The following is a 17,226-nucleotide window of genomic DNA, read 5'->3' on the forward strand; positions in this document are numbered from 1 at the left end:
ACAATTAATCATTAGAACAATTAATCATTAGTGATCATCTCTATTCCATAAGGGTTCTAAGGCCACTCGTATCCTTGAGCACGGCTGTTATAATAGTTTTACACTCTACAGAGGTTGTACACTTTCACTGTGAGTCATAATTTACCCTTTCTCCCAAGGTGATCAGCCTCTTGATCCACTACTAAGGAAGGTCGGCAGGGTTCACTATGAAGCCTTTCAAAGGTTCGTCTAACAAGTTAAGGCCGCTAAGGTTTTAGTCGTTTAGCCATATGTGGCCCCCCTCTAGGAGTGGCATGCGTGGGCATGCAACACGGTACACACATCCTAGCAGGAAAGGAAACATACTCCCTTGCACCATAAAGGTAACCACTAACAAGCTAGAAAAGGTCCTCGTACTGACCTAAAGCTAGAGTCATATAGCCATCACAGTTGTACTGTAAGTCCCGGATGATCACTTACAGATAAGTCCTTAGGGAGATGAATTTAAAGCATTTAGAAAGTAGCTAAACACTCTAGCCCCCTGTTTCCATGTTACTAAAAAGTCATGTTTTAATATTTATTGCATATACCATTAGTCAAGTTACAAGATCATGGTTTTGGTTAAGCACTAGCAAAAACTACCCAATGAAATATCCCAAGGTTATCAAGGTACAAGATATCAAATATCTAGGGTAACCTATTTAGCAACAAGATAAACACATGCAATATGAATTAAGTGATTAAAGGTGAATAGGTAACAAGGATGGTCCCATGCTATACTTGCCTTAAACTTGCTTTTTGCCTAAAACAACTTGCTTAGAGAATCTTCAGACTTCATCTTTCAATATTGCAGCTTCTGGCACTCATCTTCTGGTCTCCAACGCTTACGTATGGTTCACTTCTACTCGTACAAACACCAAGCACAAAGAGACATACAAACAGACAAAGCAAAGACAACTAAGAACAATACACCAATCAAAACCAAAAGCTTTTAAATAATATACTAAAAGAAAGGGCTCGTCGCTACAATCACGGGAACGCAAGAATCACCGATAACGGAACTATCGTTAAAAAGAAACAACTATCGGGATTTTATATTATAAAAGAGAGAAAAAACCTATATGCTTGATTTATTTTAATTGAGCAAAACTATATGAAGCATATTAATTCAGATTACATAAAATCACATTTTATTTTAAAAGCCGAGTTGAACTAGTCATATTTTATACATAAACATGCACGTATCATTTAATCAAATTAAACTTTAACTTTGCATGAGAAAAATACATGTGAAAGCATCTTAACTGACTTTATATAAATCATGTTTAAACTAAGCAAATTATAATTAATAAATACATATTTAAGTTGACATTAATTAACAAGTAATTATAAAAGGTGGATACTGTCCTAGGTTGCTGTTATTTAGAAACAAGTTTACGTAATCATTAATCAAATTAATATTTAAATTATAATATTATGAATATGTGACATGATAAACGTTGCTACTAACGCGTACCTTACATTGGCACGATTTAACACGACAAGAACGAAGTTAACCCTATGTAGTTGCTTTTAATTAAAAGCGATTGAATAAATATAAATTAAATTAATACCTTATATTAAAATTCAGAAACACTTGTTATATTGGATGACGCTGCTAACACGTATCACTCATTGTGATGAAACTCGCGTAATCGAATCGAAATCAAAAACCTATATCGACTTTAATTAATTAGTGATTAATTAATTATAGACGCAATTAATATTTTAATAAAATAAATTCATAAACATGTGATATAAAAATTAATAGCGCTACTGCGTAGATCTCGACGATACGAAACTAACGCAATTGGAACGAAGCTAAAACGATTAAATGGCGGGGATTAACAATAGGATGGCAAAACTGTAATTACTGCACCTTCTACCTCACTGTTCTTCTTCTTGTCTGTCTGCTCTTGCGTGGACTACGTACGTGACCATGGTGGTGCTGTTGTGCTCGCGCAGAGAGGGCTGAGGACGGTCGGCCTGGCCGGCCAGCAGTGGCACGCGGCCGCACTCAGCCTGCCTGGGTGCGCAGGGTACGCGGCCCTCACGGACGGCCGCGGCAGCACGAGGCGCCGGCGACAGCACGGCTGCTGCACCGCGAGTGGAAGGGGCTGTGTGCTGGGGCGCGGGACGGGCGGCGTGGGGATGCGGCGTGGGGCCTGCCGGGTGGTGGCGCACGGGGTCGGGGCGCGGAACCTAAGAGGAAGGGTCGGTCGGAGCTGCCGCAAACAAGAAGAAAGGCTCCCATGGTGAGTTCGCCGGAGAAAAGGAGAAGGGATGGGAAAACAATAAAACAGGCACGGATCCACAAAAAGGATGGCAAGACGGTGAAGAGGAGATCGGGACGAACCTCGGACTGGTGTTGGTTTTCGCAGGGGACTTCGGAGATAGCCGGAAACGCTCGCCGAACGTTCACCGGAAAAGTTTGTCGGAAACAAGATGCAGAACTTCGACTTTAGATCTAGGACGATAGGAGTGGCGGCTGGGAAAACGGATCATACTTATGGAACCAGCGCGTCGAGGGCTACGTCGGCGTATATATATATATATATATATATATATATATATATATATATATACACACACACGCAAGGTTTGAAGATTTTGGAAAATGAAGATATTTTAGGAAATAATTGATTTTCGGAATTAAAATAATTAAAGAAAAACTTAAATTACTATTTAGGCTCCGAAAAATATCCGTGAGCTCCGAAATATTCCATAAAAAATCCTAGGGATAGATGGAAGGATAAGGAACACAGCCAAAGTGGTTTTAGCTCCTGAAAAAGACTTTTGGATTGATCGAGGAAAAAGACAAAGCTCTAAGAAATAGGAATTTAATCCCGAAAAAGGTCAGAAAGATTTCCAGAAAGAGAGGCATCGTTCTAACGCGTCTTAAAACCTTTTCCAAACCTATTAATTTTGAAAACACAGCATCTTATCTAACTTTTATTTTTACAAGTTTTCAAATTCTTTTAAAACCACTACATGAAAATAATATTTTGAAGATTGAGATTTGAATTTATTTTCCAAACCACTCATCACAAAAGTACCAATGCAACGACATGTTGCTACCCTTATGTTGGATTTTAATTTAAATAAAATTTTCTTTTACCTATGTTTTTATGAGCACAAAACAATTAACAAAAATCATTTTACTCTTTTTAGAAAGTAGCTAATTTTAGGGTGTTATATTCGGTCTGAAAAACGCAGGGGCTATATACCAGTGTTGTATGCTCAAGTGTTTCGGGGACCTCATCGGGCGAACCGTTGAGGCCTACATCGATGACATTGTGGTCAAGTCCAAATGGGCTGACCAGGTCGTAGCCGACCTTGAGTAGACCTTCGCAAAATTCCGAGCCAATGGCATTAAGATCAACCTCGAGAAGTACGTTTTTGGGTCCCGAGGGATATGCTGCTGGGTTTTATCGTCTCCGACCATGGCATCAAAGCTAACCCAGAGAAGATCTCGGCCATCACGAGGATGGGCCCGATTTAGAACATAAAGGGGGTGCAGCGAGTCGCAAAGTGCCTCGCCACGCTCAGCCGCTTTATCTCGCGCCTCGGTGAACGAGATCTCCCCCTCTATCGGCTTTTGAAGAAGGCTGACCGCTTCGAATGGACGCCCGAGGCCCAGGAGGCACTTAACACGGTCAAACAGCTTCTAACGAAGGCCCCGATCCTGGTCCCCCTAATTGACGGGGAACCACTTCTGCTCTACATGACGGCCACCACGCAAGTGGTCAGTGTAACAGAACCACCCAATTTATATAAGATCAAGTACGGATCTCTTTATTATTTTATGTGACTAGAAAGAATATACATATATATATATGAAAGGGGTCTACAAGTGCACAGATAATATACCATTGTAGCACTTCACCCGAGAGTATTACAGGTATCGTTATTTATATTTTTACCACAGGGAAGGTCTGATATGGACATGTATTGATAAATTATGCTATTGATAGAGAAGTAAACCATAACCAATATTCTACTCATAATAGGGGTAAGTCAAAGAGGTAAATGAATATATGAATAATGCATAATAACTAATCATTGATCACTCAGAGTATTCCTTTCTATGGCATTAGCATGGTTAAGTAGAATATTAGAGGAATAATTCCTAAGTCATTCTTAATTATAAGTCAAAGCATACATTGATTAGTGTAATTACACCTAGTAGTCATGGCTAAGATCAACTTCATATCTACACATAAGGGATATTACTAAGGAAGATTAAGAACAGATCTTGTCTTCCTTCGTAACTAGATCCTACTTGTATACCTATATTCGGGGAGTGGAGTACAAAGGACTCAACGAAAGTGTCACATCCGCGATCTACCACATGGCCTGGAATATAGGGTGTATCCGCATATAAACAACGTATAAGCACCACGCTTACACAATGTCGACCAATCACCCCGTGTACTTTTGGAGCAAGCGTTATACAAACTTATGCATGAACATGATGATAATCTAACTATACTAAGCATATGATCAAAGTAGACGAACATTATAACTAGGAATATGATAAATATGAAGATGAATGTCATAACAATTGTAGCAAACATATAAAAGTAATGAGAGATACAAAAGAGAGGGGGTACAAAGGTTATACCACACAACGCTCTTGACACAATCGGGAATCTAAGCAAAGCCTGCTTGCCTCCCTCTAGACCTAGCCTAACTAGCTCTGCCCTAGAATATGGTGGAGCTCTGAGGCTGATTAGGGTTTTTGTTTTCTCAAATGACTTATGCCTTGGTGGGTGGTAGGGGCTGATATATATATAGGCCAGAGCGTCAATCCTGAGCCCTCGGATCAAACCGACTTGAATAAATGGCATAGATGCAATCTAGGAGGCGGTGGAGAACCGACATAACAATGGAGGACTGACAGGTGAGCCCTAGGGGCTGGCTAGCCTGCAGGTGGGGGCGTCTCACCCTCTGCTTCGGTGTGGTGTCCTCTCGAGTCTTTTGGAACCTTCTGGGGTTGTTTTCGCTGTGGATAAGCGCGATTAAGTCTGACATCTAGGTCCACCTTGATGGTTTTCTAGATAAACCCTGCAAAAAACATAAATTTACCAAAAACTCATATAATTTGTTAGTTTAAATTCCTTGACCGTCGTTGGTGATTATATTTATGCCCTTATACATGTTATATTGATGGTTTATAGTGGTTGTTAACTACCGTCAACACAACCATGCCAAGATGTGCACCACAAGACGGCGTTACTTACAAGCCAAGTTAGCTAGGCTCCCTCCCTCAGGCTCATGATCCCTCGATCGGGAGAACCTCCTTCTATGTATGCAACTTGGCCCTGAACTCTAAATAAGGGCAACCAGGGCACAAATCCCCTACCATTCTCATTCTCTCCATTCTCACCGGACTCTCGATACTCTTATTCGGGTAGTCCATCTCATAGCTCTAGCACCATCTCCTATCTCTTCTACCATTCTTGCACCCCCCCATTGTAAGAACTTCAGAGCATTCAAGCGAGGAACATGCACTCGATCATCTCTGAGACTAGACGTAGGGCTCCGGCCCGAACCAGTATAAATCATTGTGTCTTTTGGATGCTATCATTGTCTTCCTAGAGCAGCGCGGTATTCATATAAATTTACTAGTCCAATTTATAAAACACCGACACATTCGATTTTACGTAAAAAGTTATGAATTTATTTGTGTTGCAGCTATTTTTAAGGGTGGTTGACTTAGTCAGTTGACCTTGAAACTCGATTTCTAGGGCAAGCATCGAGAAATCACCTATTTTTAGAAACGGTTCTCTTAAGCCGACTAACCATAAAAATAAATATGGAGGTTCACGTGGTGGGCTGGCTCGATCAGCCCTGCCTCCATGGCACCTTCTCAAAAGTGGTAAACTTATTTATATATATATATATATATATATATATATATATATATATATATATATATATATCATGCATGCCAAATTGTGGTAAAAAAAATTGGTGTCACAAATAGAGGACATCAACTTAAATGGACATAGAAGGATTCTAGTGTCTAGACAACAGCTAACCCCATTTATTTTCTCTAAGCTACAATATATGGGCCCCTAAATGATCTTAAATAAAAAGTTCATTAATTACAAAGTTTTAGATATCGTTGAGCTCTACAATTTTGATATAAATTTCGTCTTTCATCCGATTTTACGTAAAAAGTTATGAATTTATTTGTGTTGCAGCTATTTTTAAGAGTGGTTGACTAAGTTAGTTGCCCTTGAAACTCGATTTCTAGGGCAAACATCTAGAAACCACCCATTTTTAGGAACGGTTCTCTTAAGCCGACTAACCCTTAAAATAAATATGGAGGTTCATGTGGTGGGCTAGCTCGATCGGCCCTGCCTCCACCTTCAAGTCCAGTGAGGAATGCACAGACTGGCGGTGATTGCTTATTCTTTTGTACGTGTGGTTTAAGATCTTGCACATGCAAATTCACAAACTAGTCGGCAATGAAGGCCAAGCCGCCGGAAGTGATCTCGTCATCCAGCGGCATCCGGTCATCGTCGGCGTTGATGCTGATGATGACATCCATCTGAAACACAACAAATCTATACGCAAAAGGCCCCTCTGTACACAACAGTCTGTACACAATAAATCTGGCGCATCAACTATCGGAAGAATCTACTCCAGCAATACCGATCAGTGTATTCGCGTACAGGAAATCAGATGGGTAGCACATGAGACATAGAGGTTTATACTGGTCCAGGTATGTTGTGCCCTACATCTAGTTTGAAGTAGCTCCCTCTGTATTCATATGCTCGGTTATAGGGGTTGTTGATTGTAGATATGAGCTATAATGTAAAGGATTGGATCTCGATCAGGGGGTCCCTACCCCTCATTATATAGTCTGGGGTAGGGTTACAAGTTACAACAGATCGATCCGCTAATAGATGTGTTTCCTAGTTTATTATATGAACCACATGACAAAATAATTCAATCCTATCGTCTAGATATGACGATGTTGGATATCCGAGAGATTATTATCTCCAAGCCTACTGATGCATCCGGCATACGTGGGTCCCTTTCTCGTCGTCTTTGACCCAGTAGTCAGGCATGGGCCGGATACACGGGCGGTGAGGTATCCCTGTCCCATATATACTTACTCATTCCGTCCCAAAATAAGTGTCGTTCTCGTTTTTTGAGGTGTCAAACGCTTTTAACTTTGATCATATATAATATATATATATATTTATTTATTTATTTATTCATTGTATTTATAGTAACATTTTTAATATATAGATGAGATCATTCTCTATTTTTATACAATACAAAAACCCGATTTTAAAAATTAAAGTTGCTCAACTGTTTTCCACTTGATAATTTAGAAGTTTTGTCCGATGTGATACTTCTGTGCCGGCCGCCGGCCTCCCGCCGTTGAAGGAGAAACGGAGGAGAGGGCGCCGGCAGCAAGGCGAGCTCCGCGCGGACGCGTCATGAATTTGGGGCAAAGGAGGCGCCGGAGCCCGCTGTTCCCGGCCGGAGGAGGCGTCCCGGCCGCGGTGGCGCACACATGCGCCCATGAGGCCATGGCGGAGCCGCAGCTCGCACGCGCGCCCATGAGGCCGCAGCGGAGCTGCTGCTCGCGCGCGCCGGCGAGGCCATGGCGGAGCCGCAGCTCGCACGCGTGCCCATGAGGCCGTGCGGACCGGCTGCTCGCCCGTGCCGGCGAGGCCGCGGCGGAGCTGCTGCTCGCGTGCCTACCCGCGAGGCCACGGCGGAGCTGCTGCTCGTGCGCCCGCGAGGACGCGGCGGAGCTGCTACTCGCGCGCGTGCCCGCGAGGCCGCGACGGACCGGCTGGTCGCGCGCGCCGGCGAGGCCGTGGCGGAGCGGCTGCTCGCGAGCGCCGCCATGCGTGGCCAGCTCAACGGCGGCGCGCGGCGTGGCCAGTTCGGGAGCGGCCAGCGTGCTCCCGCAGAGCTGCTCGGCTCGGCTGGAGGTGGTCCGGCGGCCACAGGCACTGGCGGCTGCGACCGCGTCCTCGCCGCGACGGGCTAGCACCGGCGGCGGCGACCGGGGAGAAGAGGCGCGGGAGCTGCGATGCGCCGATAGGGAGGCATGGTGCGGTCGTACGGAGGAAGGGCGCAGCAGCGGGGCGACGGCGTGAGCTCGACGGCCGGCGGCAGCGAGGGTGGGTTCGTCTGGGAGGCTGTCTGGCTCGCTGACGAGGACCGCGTCGCGGCGGATGGAATGGGCTGACCAGTTGGGCCAAGGGCAATTTGGGCAAATCATCACTTTTCTTGGCTGAAACCAGGGCGCGGTGTCTTCTGGCAATTCAAAGTGGAAACACAGTGTCCAGCAACAACTTTGCTGATTTGGAGTGTCCACCAGCCGTCGGTGCTCATTTGGCATGTCCCGTGGCCAATTGTCCCTTTTTATAAATCTAATTAAATTTGAGAAAGTTTGACCGATGTGAATACCAACACGACACTTATTTTAGGACAAAGGGGTATTAATGCACAGCTATTTTCATATTTTGAGCCATTTGCATTTTGTTATGTACGGTGCAACACGTATATCGGTCATTCTCATCGATGCTGAACCGAATTAAAAGCATTTTAACATAAAAATGTGTCGCAACGAAGAAAAGTACTATATGCTGTAATTTTGCATTGAAATCAAGATCAGAATGATATATAGCGATAAACACGACAAAGCTGGAGTAATAAGATATATACATCTGCCGAACATTATTGTGCATCCTTCTAGCGTCGATTATCATCCAGTTTCGTATGTTATTAGCCCGCAAAAATAATCTATGGCTTTGAATTAAAAGGAAACCAACGGTATCGAGAAACGGATCCTGCCTAGTACGTACGCTCTCACGAGCTCATGATCGAAGGATTGACAACGGGTGCAGGTGGGTGGCGGCAGTAGCGGCACCGTTGCGGCTGCTCGTCGTCTTTCTTGACGATGAGCACATGGAGGAGGCTGTCGCCCACTGGCGGAGCTACGTGGGGGCTATAGTGGGCCATGGCCTCTCCTTGCCTCCAGTGATTTGCTGAAGCCCCTGTCCCTACATGAGCTGTGAAGTCTGTGAGTTAGTTGTAAATCTATCTATGCTCTAAGTCTACGTGCATTGTAAGCCAACGGCCAGGATCAGCCATGCATGTCTCAACGTAGACATAGCAATCTAATAGCATTCCCTCCATTTTAAAAATAAAAAAAGCAATTGTGTAGCAGTGGTCTCACCGCTTGGCTCAGCCGTTAGCTCGTTACTCCATTAGCCTTTTTTTTTTCTTCTGTTGCTATCCACCATGTTGAGTCTTGTTGATTTTTTCTCTGCCGGCAACGGGCGAGGGCGACCGCGTCCGCGGGTGAGGCGGCAGCTGAGGCAGGACGGCGGAAATCGGGACGGCGCTGATGGGCTCCAAGTCGCCGAATGGCGGTAGTGCCGATGCCGCGAGCAGGAACATGGCAGTGGAGTTGGGGGACGTCGACGTGGACGTTGACGACGTGGAGGTGGTGGAGGTCTCCTCCTCGTCCCGCGCTCGCTTGTTGGCGACAGCGGCGGCGGCGGCGACGTAGAGGACCATCTCGAGAAGGCACTTCTTGGAGCGGGAGAAGGACGGCGCCATCGTTTCGATTTCTCGCCAAGTCGTTGCAATGCGGAATCGAATGAGGAGAGGCGTATCCGCCCCGTCACCGCGATATATATGGAGCGGCAACTGGCCATGTGTTCCCCCAGCGCCTGCCTGACGGAGTTGGAGTCGGGTTCCGTCCAGGAAACACGCCGACCTCAAATTTGATCTCCGCCGCTGTGTCCTCTTCGATTTCATTCCCACTTCCCAGAATGTCCGACTCCGATGCGAGTTAGTACGGAGGCGACGCCGACTCAAACGCCTTCTATATCCTGCGAATGGAACACGGCTTTATGACACGAGTTCAGGCCTCACTTCCTTGCACGGAGGGCATGTTTGGATGGAGTTGCTGGAAATAAATTGGGTGGACGATGGGTGCACACCGACACCTGCGTACGCTCCCCTTGCTGATGGACGTCACATGGAGCCCAATGGCAGATGCGGCGCACACGACGGCGTCGGGCTGCATGTGACGTCCGTCGGGGAGGGGAGCGCACTCAGGTGTCGGAGTCGCCTACCTAATTTATTTCCAGAGTTGCTTGGGTCATTCCGTCCATATCTAGAGAGATACTTTCTCCGTACCTTTTTAACCGTCGTTCTTCCTTGCTTAAAGATCAAGCATATTTAACTTTGATTAAATATATAAAAATATTAATACCTATAATTCATAATTAGTATCATCAGATAGATCATTAAATTGATTTTTATAATAAATTTATTTAGAGATATAAACATTACTAATATTTTCTACGAATCTAGTCAAACTTAAAAAATTGGACCGCCGCGTATACCATAGTGACAAATAAAAAGAAATTGAGTGAGTATGTTTGCTTGTGAGATTTTAGCTTGTACGGAGTTGTCTGTGTAAGGTCATTCCTAATACAAAGTACTCCCTCCGCCCTATAAAAAGAGTCGCTATGGGATTCGTGTCGCTCAATTTTTTTTAAGTTTGATTAGGTTTATAGTGAATATTAGCAACATTTGTATCTTCAAATTAGTTTATTATGAAAATATATTCAACGATCTGTCTCTGTAATGATACGTATCCAAAATTATTAATATTTTCTTATATATATATGGTTAAAGTAAAAAAATATTTAATTTCTCGACAAGTGAGAATGGTACTTTTTATAGGACGAGGAAAATCTGTTAGTCTCACAGGCCACATAGGCTCGGACACCGCATAAGAGAGAGAGAGCATAGGAATGGTGATTTGGCAATGCTTCAGTGTAACCTGCAGAAGCATTTGTGACTTGATATAAAGGCTTGAGAAAAGAGGTTTGTGAGAAAAAGAAAAGATGCTCGCAGTCCTACTGTCGTTTTGTGTTTCTCAGGCAAAGTAGCACCCTTTCTGCTACATGTTTGCATGTGCGTTGGGACAATATAGTAGTTTTAGCAACTCAGCAGTTTTTTTTTTTTTTGCTCAAACCACTAGCCGGCATTGGTATACATTGGTGCTGCTCTAAGGGGTTCTTTTGGCTGGGAGAGAAGACGAGATGGGATGGACGATTTTAGAGGTGGAATGGTTCATTTTGTATTTGGTTGAGGAGGACAAAATCATCCATGTTACATGTCTGGTTCGAGGACACTAAAAACTAGGATCAAACATTGACACGTGAGGCCACATTTGTCAGTTTTTTTTGTTTTTTCTTCCTCTTTTCTATGTCCCTTCATCCCCAACCTCCTAGACCCCACCACACTAGCAAATTGCACCCCCACGCTCACGCCTCTGCTGCTTGGAGGCGAGGTCAGCCACACGCGACCTCGACCGAGCGCCGCTCCTCCTCCCCTCCTCCTACCTTCCTCCGCCGGCAATCTCGACTGAGTGCTGCTCCTCCACCGGTGAGCTCGTTTGTGTGCGCTCCTCTTCCTCTCCTCCTCACTGATGAGCTCGGTTGCGGCCGTGTAGCCTTGGCCGTGTTCCCCAAAGCACCGCCTCGTCTCCCAACAGTCGACCCATCAATCTCGCCTTTGTCCTCAACACCCACGCCAGTCTAACCTATGCTCCTCTTTTTTCCTCACGCTCCTCATGCGCGCTCGCAGCTCTCGTCTCACCTGGGATGACTCCGTTCGCAAGATTTTTTGTGGCAAGTTGAATTCGAATCTATAGCGTATATTTCCTAGTAGGATTGTCATGTCTTTAGCTGATTCTGAACTAAACATCAAGCCAAGATAGGATATCCCACCCAAAACCATTCAATAACTGCAACTAAACACTACTTAAAATGCCTTGTGTCGGGTTCATAAACCCCGGGTCCCTCGCGGACCGGCTTCCCAACAAAGGCTTGGCCCAAGCAGACAATGCGCAACTCATGGGCCGGCCCAAGTATTGGAACAACAGGCCAGAAGGACGATCCAATCACCGACTGGAAGGTCTGGCCGAGGAGGAACGGCGCCCGTTTTCCGACTCCGACCCTCCTCTTCGACCGGAGTGCTCACTTCGATCTCCAGCCCGCCCCCGAACGGCCTCTCCGACCGGAAGGCCTGGCCGAGACACTACTTCCGACTCCGACCCCGCGTCTCCGACCGGGGCACGCAAAAACCCTGCTCACCGCTCTTCTGCGACTAGCGCAACCAGAGCCAACTGGGACCGACCGACCAGGGACGCCCGCCCAGAAAGGACCAGGGAACGAACGGAGAAAGCAAGGCAAGGCACACAAGTCGAACCACGATACCAGGGACCGTACCCTGTACACCTGTAGAAATAGTACTCTACAACCGCTCTGACACAAATAGTGTTGTAGGCGCCGACATTTTCCCTACAGTATTGTGGGCACCATTAACTCCCATGCGGTAAGGCTCCCCCACATGCCTCTAGGCATCGACAGTGTTGTGGGCGCCGGCATTTACCATACCGAGTGAACATGGTAAAACCCCTCACATGCCTCTGGGCATCAATAGTATAGCAGGTACCGACATCTGCCATACCCGAACAAAACGACGCAGCCTCCCACGTGCATCCGACATCCAACAGTGTTGTGGGCGCCTACCATCATCATGTACCCGCCGGCGTGGGCAGCAAGGTTTAGAAGCATACGTACTCTCTTCCTCTCACTTGTAAGGCCATCTCCTTCATCTATAAAAGAGGATGCACTCTCTCCCAAGAGACTCAGTTAAGCCATGTCGATTCAAGTGCTTTCAGACTCATTAGATCGATTAAGTTCGCTAGCTCACAACCACAGAACCGCCAGGTTCAGACCTCAAGCACAGCTTGAACACTTAGCTCATAGCGGAGCTCCTATCGCTCTTGGCCCTTCTGACCGGAGCCGACTAGACCTCTTATACCCATCTTTCTCCTTCTCATTTGTAACCCCACTACAAACTTCGAGCACCTGGGCTCAAGAATAAAGTCACCGATTGACTCCAACTGGACGTAGGGCATGTTGCCTGAACCAGTATAAACCCTGTGTCATTGAGTGCTAGGCCACCTCCGATCACAACGTACGGTAAAACTATAAATATTTACTTGTTGGTCACTTTCTGCACCGATAGTTGGCGCCGTCTGTGGGGAAGACGTTGTACGTTCAATACTTTTTTGTCATCGGATGGCCCACTTTTCCGCCACCTTCACCAAGGCGGGCTCAGGCGATACGATTCGCTTTGGCTCACTCGAGTTTCCCGCACTTCCACCGGTTGGGATGTGGGTTCCACCCGTCTTCAAGCCATCCCAGGCCTTCCTCTTCGGAAGCCTGGACTTCGTCACCGACCGGCTCGGCATACTACACCTTCACGAGGAGGCTCTCGTTCCAGCACCCATCGAAGGGGCGCCCTCCATCGGCTCCGGGATGCACGACGACTTCAACAACAGGCCTCTATGCTTCATTTCGAGCAAACTCTCTGCTCAAACCCCGCTATGAGTAATGTACATGTTGTTATTTACTTGCTATTTTCTATCTTCCGCTGATTACTCAGAGGGACCCCATTGTCCCCGTCGTGACCGCCATACGACCGGTTCCCCTATGACCTCATGTCTCCTGCGGACGCGTACGCCCGAGGGATCCAAAGGATGCCGGCGCCGCCCCCTCTTACATCTAAATTCGTGGGGATGGCGAGCTATGCTCCCACTTGTTTCCTCGACCTCATGGATGACGATGTTGAGAGTGATGGCTTTAGCATTGGTGACATGGCGTCTAGCCACCATCCATCCTAGGAGTGCGCTATGGCGGACGCTCTGGGATAGCCACTGGTGGTAACGGAGTCCTTGCAAACTCACGCCCCTCTGAACCGTCATGCGGAGACCCCCGAGCTCACATGGGAGCACAACGAGGAACTACAACAACAGTGGCTGCACCAGCCACCGACTACGCCTGTGCGCTCGGCACACTACACTACGCCCCGTGCGTACAGACCAGCGAGCGACGCCCGAGGTCGCACCCATCGGATCCAGCACAACACCATGGATAGGGGGAACGATCCCCCATAGTTCGCCCGAGCCAATCAGAACATCGCCATTGTGGTAATGCTTCTGTGCGGCCTTCCCGAGCCAAACAACCCTTAGGAATAGGTGATCCACCAGAACCTCTGGGCACTGGTGGAGACCGCCACCGTTCAACAAGCGAAGAGCTCCGTATCGCGACACCGACTCACGGCCTGACTCCCCACCAGGGGAATGGGGACGCAGCAGACGGGTCGCTCCACCCGCTCACCGCCACGACCGCCGAGCGCGGCATAAGAGGCTACATCAACACCTCGTCTTAACTTGATGACCGCTCCACACAGACCGCGTGTATACGTGTGGCTCGGGCCAAACTGAGACACACGTAGCAGCGACTGGAGTCCCAGCCCTGATGGCCTGGGACCACGAACCTTTGTCCAACACCTCCAGCAAGCGCCGCTCCCACCGCACTCCAACGGAGGCCGAGGCAAAGGCAGGGCCAAGCGCCAGGATCAGGATGAGGGCCCCTCCACATAGAAGGGGAAAAGAATAGAAAAGATCGCTGCCGACTAGCCAACTCCACGTTGGTCGCCACGGCTGATCACACGGACAAGCAGCTCTAGTAGGACCCTCTGGGCCACTTCCATGAGCTCATGGAGAGCCCGTGCACCAACCACAACTACCACATCAAACACCTCTACAAGGACTGCGAGCTCCTCAAGCGCCTTCTACGACAGCCGGCGGGCCAAAGGTGGAAAAAGGCGAAGAAGCAGCGGCCAAGAAAGAGGGCGCAGCGGGCAAGGATTCGGACGACTGAAGGTTGAAATAATCAGACCGGACGCCTGCCAACTGAAGGACGACAACGATGACATTCTCACCAAACGCTTGGAACAGCTATGTCATTTTTCTTCCCCTAAATTTCAGTCTTACCATTGTTTACTTAGCGTTTGCTCCTATAAGAGCACCCCGACCCAAACACTTTTTGGCCCAGGTCGCTCGGGGGCTCCATGAGGGTACACTACTACCTCTCATTTTTGTTTACTATCATATGGTGAAACTCCTTCCTACCCAAGCAAAAAGGTAGTTCATTCCTTTAATTTGCCTTACGTAGCTTTGCTTTAAAACATTCTGACCGATCGCACCCCGCCTTTTCCTACAGTTACGAGCAGCTGAGCCCCGCGGGCCACACCCTGGGCTCCCAAGGTTGCAGCCTACAGGACGAATGGGCAAGTACGAGAAAGAAAGAATAAAAAACAAAATTATGCTAAGGGAAAATTAAGGAACAAAAGGGACAAGCTTCCCCTAATGGAGTGACTCCATCACAAAAAACGCAACCGACAGTAGTCATAAAACACACAAGAACGTTTACACGAGGGCTCCCCCATGAACTTAATCTTTTTACATCTACTAAACTACTTATACTTTACAAGCTATTGGGGCGGCTTAGCGGCATCTGCTGCCGGTATGACCGGTGAAGGCGCGGGCTGCTGACTCCCCGATGGGACGACATTCGGCTCGGTCGACGCCGGGGCGATGTCCACCTCTGACCTAGGCTCTGTGTCATCCACAGGCTAGGCAACGTCCCCCCGATGCACGCTTCTGGCCTTGTCTTCACGGCAGACATCCATCACCCACTACGCAGAGACTTGCTCTGCCACCAACCTTGCGTGCGGCAGCAAGCTCTCCCTGAGCAATTGGATGTCCTCCGTGCTCAAGCCGTCAGCATACCCACTGCAGATAGTGGTGAAGTATAGGTTTGGGTGGTACGTCGCCACCGAGGTCAACACCCCCGATGCTCCATAGAACAGCCCACTTGTGATAAGGTCCTAAACCGCATCTAGGACCTCTACCAGCTGGACAGCAGGCGTGCTGGTACTTGGTGTCGACCCGAAGACCTCCGAGACGACAAGCTAGGTGACATTGCGGATCTGGTCAAGTTCCCCCTCGAGAGCATGTTGCTCTTCATGGGACTTGGCCAGCTCCTCTGCATTCCAGCCAAAAGTCACCTTAACCGTCTCCAGGTCCCGCTCCAGCGACTTCACCTTTCCGCCCAGCTCTGAAAGAAGGGCGGCAAGCTCGAAAACAGGCTAAAGGAAGAAACCAACGCAATGAACAACAGAAAAGGTACGTACCGAGGTGGAAGTTCTCAAGGGTGGAGAACTCCTCCGCCTGCTAGGCCACCTACTCGCGTAGCCGGGTGCTCGCCTCCTCCATCCCTATCACCCGGCCCCGAAGCACGAGCACTTCCTGGTCTACCTCTGACTGGGCCTTTCGCTCTGACTCTAGGGCCTTTCGCGCCGACTCTAGGGCATTCCGCTCCGACACCAAGGCATCCTGCTCTGACTTGAGGGCCTCAAGGGATTTTTGGAGCACCGCATCGGTGTTCGCCAGGGATTTCCACAACCTCGCCTCGGCCTCCACATGGCGGTCCTTTGCCGCCTCAAGCCCCCGCTCTGCTATATGCTGCTCCTCCGCCCGCACCACAGTCACTTCGGTCGCCCGGTCCCAGGACTCACGACGAGCGGACTCTAGGTGACGCTCAAGCTCAGCCACCCCGGCATGCTCCATCCGGAGGAAGCAGGACTTACGGGATCACATCTCCTTCAGACCCTATGAAAAGCAAGCATGCTAAGGCAACCAACAAGAGATTCAGAGGTCAAGGACAAAAATAGGAAACTCACCTCCGCGGTGAGCTACAGGTCGACCTAGACTAAATGTTGGGTGGGCTTAACCCACTCCTAGGCATCCTCGAGCCTCACAGACAGGTTGGCGAGCTTAAACACCATGGCAAGTCCTTTCCCCCCATGGATGTCCCAGAGCTGACACTCCTAGGAATCCCAAAGGATGAACCACACCTTTGTAGGGTCCTCGGGGCAGGGCCACTCCAGGTCACCCTCCGGTAGCCCACCGGAGGGCCCAGCCTCTGACTAGAACACCGCCAGCTCCCGCGATGACACCAGTAGCTCCACCATGTCATCTGCCTCGTCATCGGATGGGATCTCCACCACCTCCGCCACCAGCCATTTCGACTCTGTCCCGGCCATGTCTCCTTGGTCGCCTTTAGCTCTGACCACGAGGGTCAGCCATGCAACCCTCCACCCGGCGAGGCAGGGAGCTCAGTCTCCCTCTCCTCTTCCGCCTCAGCTAGTGGAAGAGGGGCCACAAGAGTTACCTCCGATGTGACTTTCGTCATCAGCACCAGGATCACCACCAATGCTGACACCACC

At 48.2% G+C, this 17,226-nt stretch overlaps 1 protein-coding gene across 1 annotated transcript; it reads right to left on the reverse strand.

The window, feature by feature from the left end:
- Positions 1–15,909: 15,909 nt before the first annotated feature.
- Positions 15,910–16,567, reverse strand: LOC136460849 (uncharacterized). The gene is made up of 2 exons (XM_066460397.1): positions 16,223–16,567; positions 15,910–16,086 (listed from the first exon to the last, which is right to left on the reverse strand). The coding sequence occupies exons 1-2, from the start codon at positions 16,565–16,567 to the stop codon at positions 15,910–15,912; spliced, it is 522 nt and encodes a 173-aa protein (XP_066316494.1).
- Positions 16,568–17,226: the final 659 nt, after the last annotated feature.

The sequence above is a fragment of the Miscanthus floridulus genome, chromosome 6, assembly GCF_019320115.1.
Source record: "Miscanthus floridulus cultivar M001 chromosome 6, ASM1932011v1, whole genome shotgun sequence".
In the NCBI taxonomy this organism is placed as follows: Eukaryota; Viridiplantae; Streptophyta; class Magnoliopsida; order Poales; family Poaceae; genus Miscanthus; species Miscanthus floridulus.

Coding starts and splice junctions, on each gene's coding strand:
- LOC136460849 (XM_066460397.1), bottom strand. CDS start 16,567: ATGGAGCATGCCGGGGTGGCTGAGCTTGAGCGTCACCTAGAGTCCGCT. Junction 16,087..16,222: donor TGCTCGTGCTTCGGGGCCGG/GTGATAGGGATG, acceptor TTCTTCCTTTAG/CCTGTTTTCGAGCTTGCCGC.